At 37.1% G+C, this 10,041-nt stretch overlaps 1 protein-coding gene and 4 long non-coding RNA genes across 5 annotated transcripts; all 5 read left to right on the forward strand.

The window, feature by feature from the left end:
• The first annotated feature begins 1,800 nt into the window (after positions 1-1,800).
• Positions 1,801-2,453, forward strand: LOC137174181 (uncharacterized). Its single transcript, XR_010925300.1, has 3 exons — positions 1,801-2,019; positions 2,116-2,224; positions 2,329-2,453. It is a non-coding gene; the product is annotated as an uncharacterized lncRNA (long non-coding RNA).
• A 328-nt stretch (positions 2,454-2,781) lies between these two features.
• Positions 2,782-3,870, forward strand: LOC137174597 (uncharacterized). Its single transcript, XR_010925411.1, has 3 exons — positions 2,782-2,856; positions 2,960-3,085; positions 3,768-3,870. It is a non-coding gene; the product is annotated as an uncharacterized lncRNA (long non-coding RNA).
• Positions 3,871-4,808: 938 nt separating this feature from the next.
• LOC137174583 (uncharacterized) lies at positions 4,809-5,455 on the forward strand. The gene is made up of 3 exons (XR_010925407.1): positions 4,809-5,000; positions 5,182-5,278; positions 5,383-5,455. It is a non-coding gene; the product is annotated as an uncharacterized lncRNA (long non-coding RNA).
• A 1,430-nt stretch (positions 5,456-6,885) lies between these two features.
• Positions 6,886-7,974, forward strand: LOC137174648 (uncharacterized). The gene is made up of 3 exons (XR_010925432.1): positions 6,886-6,960; positions 7,064-7,189; positions 7,872-7,974. It is a non-coding gene; the product is annotated as an uncharacterized lncRNA (long non-coding RNA).
• Positions 7,975-8,173: 199 nt separating this feature from the next.
• LOC137175173 (myb-like protein X) lies at positions 8,174-10,041 on the forward strand. Its single transcript, XM_067580879.1, has 5 exons — positions 8,174-8,296; positions 8,382-8,507; positions 8,638-8,675; positions 8,760-8,800; positions 8,912-10,041. The coding sequence occupies exons 1-5, from the start codon at positions 8,174-8,176 to the stop codon at positions 10,039-10,041; spliced, it is 1,458 nt and encodes a 485-aa protein (XP_067436980.1).

A 10,041-nucleotide genomic window follows, 5' to 3' on the forward strand; every position in this document is an offset into this window, starting at 1 on the left:
TATTAAAATGAGAATTACTGAAAGAATCAAGCACTTGGCCTCCGCCCTGTCCTAAATAAAGCTGTCATCAATCTAATAGACTGTGTTGTGTTACTGTGCTCTGAGATTCGAGTTTCACTTTCATTTATTTACATTTACAGTCATTTACAGGAATCCACATGACCTCTGGACAGTCAGATGTGTTTTTATCTTCTGTATCTCCTTTGATTGAGTGTTTAATGGTGCTGAAGCTAGACTATGATTTATTATATGTAATATATAAAGATCATTTATTTCAAGATCTAATAGCTGCATATTTTGACAGTGAACTAAATGAAGAATAGAAATAGTCAAAATTCCAAATCTAATTAGTTAAATAAAAAACAAAACAGTAGCCTACCAGGCAGCATGAGCAAAGCAAATCTTTTTAAGAGTGGTAAAATCTGGTTTAGTAGCCCCTGCCTTCACATTTAAGGGTCTGACATGAAAAAGCTTTAAATGCTTTATACTAACAACAATTGCTAAAATCGCTTTGACTCCATAAAGAATATAGAACCGAGGCTTTCTGTTGATTTATGTGTTAGTGTAGTCCCATCAGCACCAAGCTTTATTTGTTTTACTTTATTTATCCAACAAATCCTTCCTTGCAGAACCTTTAACTGTGTCTGTGGAAGGAAGTTAAAGGACAGTTCATAATTCCAATATTTCCGAAAACCTTGAATGCAGCATTTCAGGAGGCGCGTCATCGAGTGAAAAACAAAGTATTCTGACCTTTATTTTCAGGACAGATAGTCCGCTGTATGTCTTCCCACTAAACTGTATTAATGGTGCTGAAGGTATAGACTCTATAATGGTCTAGTTAAACTGAGGTCTTCAAATAGCTTAATTCAAGGGACTGAAACAAATTGGTGTGTGGTTTCTGAGCATCAGACAAACAGTAAACAGATGAGCTGGTAAACAAAGTCTTGTCCTGATCACAACTGCTGGGAATATCAGGTGATTAATAATTAACATTGGCCATTAATGGACTAATTACAAGTCACACAACCATGAGTCTTTTCCAAGAATACCACACTCAGTGACAGAAGCATTAGATTTCGGTCTCAACACATCTGAAATGTTTTGATATTGGAGGTGGTTGTTTAGCTGACACGTGAATGTGTTATTAATGCTTTATTTGCTTCAGTACTAATGATTATATATTCATCAAGAATTCATCTGTATCTGTCTTTTGCTATGAAAGAACTTAATGCTGCATCCCAAACCAAACTACTTGTTAGGTTGGTAGTGCTGTACAATGCTCTTTATTAACTGACGGGACAGTTAAAACTGTCAATTACGGGTAAAATATAAATAATGCACAGTAATGATGCTTTCACGGTAACAATAGATTAATTCACCAGTTTACACGATTGACGATGGTGAAAACGATTCACTGGCTACTTGATTAAACTCCCCTTAACTAACAGTTGTAAGGAAACTTGGTTAGTTTTTACAAGTTTCAATAAAAATAAGCACCTTGTTGGCTGTTTTGTTTTTGGAATAAAATCAGCACATTACTTTGTTTAGAGGCAATAATCACACGAGGAGGCTCAATTTTTTAGAGTAAATTGTATTCCTCTCTTTTCTCACACGTATAAAAATCTGAAACCGTGAACATCTCCAAAGGCGAAATATATCGTGTATTAAAACCTCAACATTGGTTATGTGCGTAATTATTAAAATTCCGAAAACCTGGAATGCAGCATTTCAGTGGGGGTGGTGCTCAGTGAAAAAGAAAGTGTTCCTTATTTTGAAGACAGACACATAGACGGCTGCGCGTTTGCTATTAAAAAATAGCAGACGGTAGTCTTACTTGTTTTCCAATTAAGCTATCTGTGGGAATTTTGTCAAAGTGTGACGGTTATTGCAGAAGAATTTAAGTTTACCCTTTCGTTGGTAAAATTGCAGAGCTCAGTTGCTCAGACGACGTTTAAATGGACAGGAAAGCTCAGCAAAGTAGCTTCATATCATATCTCTCCAGCATATTTACCACTCCAGGTGAGATATGCATGCTGTTTGACCGGTTTGTATTTACAATAATGATATCAAGACAGTTCTGCAATAACATGTATTTTGATGATATTTGCTTTACAGTTACGGTTACAGTTTATCGTGGCTTGGTGAACCAAGGAGCTACGTCTTCCTTGAACAGTGTGCTGCAGGTGTTGTTCATGACCAAAGAGTTCAGAGAAGCTGTGGAAAGGTTTGTTACAAAACTTATATTGTAATATAATGTTGTCTTTATTTGAACTGAACTGAGGTTAGTGCTGTTCTGCACCACTCATGGTCTGTATTTACTTTCTGTAGGCACACCAGTGAAAATCCTGACACTGAGTGTTTTGAGCTTCATCTTAAAAACTTGTTTGAGGACTTAAAGAGATGTAATCCAGTTTACACCTTTAACATCACAAAGAAGCTGGGCATCAACAATGGTACAGTATATTCTTTACACCTTACATGACCAAAGTTATAGTTACTTTGGAAAACTGCATGTAGTATTACAGCCTAAAATAATATCTAGTGATTTAGATATCTGCATCTTGTGTGCAGAACACATTAACAGTTATCAGTAAATTAAGCCTCATTAATAGACAGCATATCTGATATAAGGACAGTCCCAGCTCCTAGAAAATCCAGAGTTGGTGTTTGTATTTCTTTTTCTTTCTGATATAATTTCTTAGTTGGCCAAAATTGTCAATATGGTTATTTTGCCCTCTATGGAAAGAGAAACACATTTGATTTCTAATCCTCCCACCCTCAGTGTATGAACATCGGGATGCTGCAGAGTACTTTGAGAAGATTCTGACCAGTCTGACTAGTCCTGAGGCATCACAGGTATCAACATAATATTACATCAACCAGGCATCACTGAAACTGAAGGATCTGTAAGTTTAAAAAATAAAAACAATGCTAGCAGTCTGTGTTCTTGTTCTTTAAGATATTTCAGGGACAGCTGACACACCAGAACAAATGCTCTAAGTGTGACACAGAGACTGACACTCATGGACCATTTTGGAGTCTACCTCTTGAGTTGGTCGTTTCTGACAAGAAAGGCTATAGTGTGGTAAGGACACATATTATTTAAGCTGCCATTTTTAATACATGAGTGAGCATGCGATAGGGAGGGGAATGACAGAGGTTTGAGACATAAAACTACAGATATGAGCATGTAAAAGATAGTCTTCCTGACTGAACTTTTGCTAGAGCTCCATGAAACTGCTTCATGGATTCAGCTTTAAAATGTTTGGAAAAACCCACAAAAATAACAAATGGATGTTTTATATTATTATATTATTGTTTTATATTATTTTATGATTCAGATTTGAATTGGATTGATGCAAAATGGCTCATGTGAATGCTGGCATGAAGTGTATTTTAGCACTGTACTGAATTACAAAGTCAGAATATTTTTTATGTTTTAGTTCTTGTTGCTTGTCAACAACTTTTTCATTGTAAACTAGCAATGACACAGTTGTTGGTATTTCAGAGGAATGTTTCTTCACTGCCCTCTACTGTATGTGTTCAAACTGTCAACCATGCTGCACCCCAGTGCTCACTGATGTCACAGCAAATGTTTTGCCTTCAACTAGTGAAGAAAACACCTGCTGTGACATAATTGTTTGCAGTGAGAGAAATCTGCTTGAAAGTTTTCTCCTTGTGTATATATAGATGAGAGTGTACAAACGACCTGTTCAGTTTATTGGTTAACAAATTTCAGGAGCAAGAAACATATCTGCATTTTTCAGGTGGACGGCATTGACAAGTATTTCAGAGCGCTGGATGTCAGTGGAGCCAACCAGATGTACTGTGATCACTGTGATGCCAAATCTGATGCAACTATTGTAAGTGATGGAAAATTATGCTTTATGGTTTGTGTGAAATCAACTCTGATTTAGGGGTCGCACTATGAGTTTATATGTTAAAAAGGTCATGATGTCATGTAAAGTTTGTCACATTACGTCATCTTATAATCACTGTTTCTATTGCATCACATTTAATTTCATTTAATTTCATTGTTTTTGTGTTTCAATTAGAAATGTGTGATGAAGCATCATCCAGAAGTTTTGACGCTGCTGTTGAAGAGGTTTAAGTTTGACAACTTTTACAAGAATTATGTCAAAGTCAGATGTAGTGTGGATGTTCCCTGCACCCTACAGATACCAGAGGTATATACTGTATATTTTACAATTTTATAACATAATCTTTATATTCCTGGTCCTGATTTCTGACACTTTTTCTACTGGTTTCCAGGACGAGACATATGAACTGTATGGGTTTGTTGATCACTTTGGTGATCTGAGAGGTGGACATTACACCGCAACAATCAAGGATGACGAGAGATGGTATAAGTTTGATGATACCATGGTTACCAGACTGGTAAGACTGATCACCTCCACTCCAGTGTTATTGTTCCCAAAGTATCAGTAGTTCATCTTGTGCAGTTATGTGACAGATGACAAAAAAAACTATTCATCATGTAACACCTTGTTATTCTTATCATCAACAGCCTGATAACCAGCCAATACAGATGGATAACATTATGAAGTAAGTTTTCATCTATTTTTCCTCAACGTACATTTTGCTGAATATGAAACAGACATTTCATTCTTGTCATGTTTTTCCTGCTAGATCCAGCAGTGCTTATCTTGTGTTTTACAGGAAAAAGACTGGTAAGATAGCAACCATTTCCATTATGCTCACTGATGTGTTGTCTGAATGATTGTAGGACATTAGTAGTTTGTCTGAATTAATTTTACCTTCATCTTTGTTTCACTTTCCAGTGAAAGTTACAGACATTTCTGAAGACATCAAGGAGGGGTCTGCCAATGGAGGCTCCCAGTCTGATACCAGTCATAGTAAAGAGCAATGTGATGTAAAGACCAGAAAGAGAAAGGAGGATGAGGAAGCAGCAGAAGATCATCATAACACTGTGGAGAAACAGGAAAATAAAAAGATGAGACGAGTAGATGATCAGGAAGGTAAACAGGAGCAAGATTCTGTTTGTTTAGACAGACAGAGAAATGAGAAGCTGGTAAAAGATGTTAAGGTAGAAAAGAAAAGCACAGATGGAGCTGATGAAAGAGAAAAGGCATTAATTTACAATAATGATATTTAGACAGTTCTGCAATAACATGCATTTTGATGATATTTGCTTTACAGTTTATCGTGGCTTGGTGAACCAAGGAGCTACGTGTTACTTGAACAGTGTGCTGCAGGTGTTGTTCATGACCAAAGAGTTCAGAGAAGCTGTGGAAAGGTTTGTTACAAAACTTATATTGTAATATAATGTTGTCTTTATTTGAACTGAACTGAGGTTAGTGCTGTTCTGCACCACTCATGGTCTGTATTTACTTTCTGTAGGCACACCAGTGAAAATCCTGACACTGAGTGTTTTGAGCTTCATCTTAAAAACTTGTTTGAAGACTTAAAGAGATACAATCCAGTTTACACCTTTAACATCACAAAGAAGCTGGGCATCAAGAATGGTACAGTATATTCTTTACACCTTACATGACCAAAGATACTCTTACTTTGGGAAACTGCATGTTGTATTGCAGCCTAAAATAATATCTAGTGATTTAGATATCTGCATCTTGTGTGCAGAACACTTTAACAGGCATCAACAAATTAAAGCTATAATATGTAATTATTCCGCATTAAAATGTCTAAAAACAACTAGACATATGTTATATATGTTGTTGAGTTGTGTACTTACATTATCCCAAATGTTTCCAACAATTTTCAAATCCACAGAAATCTGTAATCTTAATCAAAGAAACGGACCGTTTCATTTGGTCGCATATCAACGACGTCATACCCCTCTACCAAAGAGTATAGTGCACAAGATTCCTGCGTCGGCGCTGTGTTTGTCCGCTACAATGGTGTCTACCAAAGAGTAACTTACACACATACAAGATAATACATTGGCGTTGTGGTTGTTTGACAGAAACTGTTATAAATTGACTTTTATTCAGTTTTAAACCACATTATTTTCTTGATAAATTTTTCATCATTTTTAACTATATATTTTAGCCGGATAAAGGATTTTAGTCATTGGACGTCTGGATCTTAAGTTACCAGAGAAATAAACTGGGCAAACGTTAGCAGTAGTTAAACTAACAGCTCCCCAGGAAGTCCGGTGGTCACCAAATACCGTCAGAGAAACACTGATTTTTTAGGTGAAACAGCTTTAATTAGATTTTTAACGATTTTAATCTGTGTGTATGTTTGTTTTTGGAGAGGAGGAGACCTCTGTGGATAATTCGGCTCCCGGGAGAAACCGGCCGAACGTCTGGATCTAAAGTTATAAGAGAAATAAACAGAGCATATGTTAGCAGCAGCTCGGCTAACAGCCCGTACCGGATGTCCAGTGCTCGCCGAACATTGGCGGAGAAACACTGATTTTTTAGGTGAAACAGCTTTATTCAGTGTTTTTACCTGTAATCTCCGGTTCCGTTTGTTTTGGAGAGGAGGAGACGTCTGCGGGTAATTCGGCTCCCGGTAAAAACATCCCAAACGATTAATACTGGAGCAATTCTATACCGGTGAAGCTGGTTGTTTAACAACGAAGACAACAACTCCCATGATCCCTTGCTACTTCACACTGTCATCACGCTCCATCTTTTGTTATTGTTTTGATTGAGAGACCCCTAGCGGCTGAAATTACATATTGTGCGTTTAAGCCTCATTAATAGACAGCATATCTGATATAAGGACAGTCCCAGCTCCTAGAAAATCCAGAGTTGGTGTTTGTATTTCTTTTTCTTTCTGATATAATTTCTTAGTTGGCCAAAATTGTCAATATGGTTATTTTGCCCTCTATAGAAAGAGAAACACATTTGATTTCTAATCCTCCCACCCTCAGTGTATGAACATCGGGATGCTGCAGAGTACTTTGAGAAGATTCTGACCAGTCTGACTAGTCCTGAGGCATCACAGGTATCAACATAATATTACATCAACCAGGCATCACTGAAACTGAAGGATCTGTAAGTTTAAAAAATAAAAACAATGCTAGCAGTCTGTGTTCTTGTTCTTTAAGATATTTCAGGGACAGCTGACACACCAGAACAAATGCTCTAAGTGTGACACAGAGACTGACACTCATGGACCATTTTGGAGTCTACCTCTTGAGTTGGTCGTTTCTGACAAGAAAGGCTATAGTGTGGTAAGGACACATATTATTTAAGCTGCCATTTTTAATACATGAGTGAGCATGCGATAGGGAGGGGAATGACAGAGGTTTGAGACATAAAACTACAGATGTGAGCATGTAAAAGATAGTCTTCCTGACTGAACTTTTGCTAGAGCTCCATGAAACTGCTTCATGGATTCAGCTTTAAAATGTTTGGAAAAACCCACAAAAATAACAAATGGATGTTTTATATTATTATATTATTGTTTTATATTATTTTATGATTCAGATTTGAATTGGATTGATGCAAAATGGCTCATGTGAATGCTGGCATGAAGTGTATTTTAGCACTGTACTGAATTACAAAGTCAGAATATTTTTTATGTTTTAGTTCTTGTTGCTTGTCAACAACTTTTTCATTGTAAACTAGCAATGACACAGTTGTTGATATTTCAGAGGAATGTTTCTTCACTGCCCTCTACTGTATGTGTTCAAACTGTCAACCATGCTGCACCCCAGTGCTCACTGATGTCACAGCAAATGTTTTGCCTTCAACTAGTGAAGAAAACACCTGCTGTGACATAATTGTTTGCAGTGAGAGAAATCTGCTTGAAAGTTTTCTCCTTGTGTATATATAGATGAGAGTGTACAAACGACCTGTTCAGTTTATTGGTTAACAAATTTCAGGAGCAAGAAACATATCTGCATTTTTCAGGTGGACGGCATTGACAAGTATTTCAGAGCGCTGGATGTCAGTGGAGCCAACCAGATGTACTGTGATCACTGTGATGCCAAATCTGATGCAACTATTGTAAGTGATGGAAAATTATGCTTTATGGTTTGTGTGAAATCAACTCTGATTTAGGGGTTATGGGTCATTATGAGTTTATTTGTTAAAAAGGTCATGATGTCATGTAAAGTTTGTCACATTACGTCATCTTATAATCACTGTTTCTGTTGCATCACATTTAATTTCATTTAATTTCATTGTTTTTGTGTTTCAATTAGAAATGTGTGATGAAGCATCATCCAGAAGTTTTGACGCTGCTGTTAAAGAGGTTTAAGTTTGACAACTTTTACAAGAATTATGTCAAAGTCAGATGTAGTGTGGATGTTCCCTGCACCCTACAGATACCAGAGGTATATACTGTATATTTTACAATTTTATAACATAATCTTTATATTCCTGGTCCTGATTTCTGACACTTTTTCTACTGGTTTCCAGGATGAGACATATGAACTGTATGGGTTTGTTGATCACTTTGGTGATCTGAGAGGTGGACATTACACCGCAACAATCAAGGATGACGAGAGATGGTATAAGTTTGATGATACCATAGTTACCAGACTGGTAAGACTGATCACCTCCACTCCAGTGTTATTGTTCCCAAAGTATCAGTAGTTCATCTTGTGCAGTTATGTGACAGATGACAAAAAAAACTATTCATCATGTAACACCTTGTTATTCTTAACATCAACAGCCTGATAACCAGCCAATACAGATGGATAACATTATGAAGTAAGTTTTCATCTATTTTTCCTCAACATACATTTTGCTGAATATGAAACAGACATTTCATTCTTGTCATGTTTTTCCTGCTAGATCCAGCAGTGCTTATCTTGTGTTTTACAGGAAAAAGACTGGTAAGATAGCAACCATTTCCATTATGCTCACTGATGTGTTGTCTGAATGATTGTAGGACATTAGTAGTTTGTCTGAATTAATTTTACCTTCATCTTTGTTTCACTTTCCAGTGAAAGTTACAGACATTTCTCAAGACATCAAGGAGGGGTCCGCCAATGGAGGCTCCCAGTCTGATACCAGTCATACCAGAAAGAGGATAAAGGATGAGGAAGCAGCAGGAGGGGATTGTTACACTGTGGACAAACAGGAAAATGAGGAGAAGAGACGAGTAGATGATCAGGAAGGTAAACAGGAGCAAGATTCTGTTTGTTTAGACAGACAGAGAAATGAGAAGCTGGTAAAAGATGTTAAGGTAGAAAAGAAAAGCACAACTGGAGCTGATGAAAGAGAAAAGGCATCAGTGAATCAAAAGCTCAAAATATATGACCTTGTTCATTTTTATGGGAACATGTCAAACAATCAGGGAATCAGTAACACTTCACCTACCAGACATGAGCAACGGAGAGAGGAGAAGAGGGATGTTAAGGAAGACAAGAAACAAATGACAAGAGAGTATAAATATGCACAAGTGGGAGACACATCCATGACACACCAGGACAGTAGAAAATTAGGTGATGTTAGAGAGGAACAGAGATCAAGACGAAATTCTCTCGTGGAGAATAGAACAGCTAATGACTTTAGACAGAACAAACCAAATGATGAGCAGGAGGGCAAACAGGAAATCAGTGGCAAGTTAAATGTTTCTTCAAGATATTTGGTGGAGAAAGAGGGAGAGAAGTCGGATGGTAAGGGAAATAGACAGCGAAAGATAGGAGACAATGAATGTGCACAAAGGAGAGGAACATCAGGGAGTCACGGTAGTGAGGGTGTGGAGGACAAACCACAGGAGCAACTGGAAAAGGAAATTGGACACAAAGATGTTTGTGTTGAGACAAGGATCAAGGTGGCAGAAAATGTGATGGAGGGTGGAGGCCGTCCAAACGAAGTTCAAACAACTCATAGTAGTATTCAAAATAGCAACATAAATATGAGAACAGAAACTTCAGCAGAAACCTTTGGGCTTAACTTGAGAAGTGATGATAAAAGTGATGATAAACAGTTAAGTGATGATAAAAGTAAAGATATAAGAAAATTTGATCCAAATGAAGATGAACTGAACACTTTGACAGAGCGTGTTCGCGGTTTAAAGCTAAATGATTCACTTCTACCAGGAGGTAGAAGAGGAAAATTAGACAAATAG

The sequence above is a fragment of the Thunnus thynnus genome, chromosome 22 (genome assembly GCF_963924715.1).
Source record: "Thunnus thynnus chromosome 22, fThuThy2.1, whole genome shotgun sequence".
In the NCBI taxonomy this organism is placed as follows: Eukaryota; Metazoa; Chordata; class Actinopteri; order Scombriformes; family Scombridae; genus Thunnus; species Thunnus thynnus.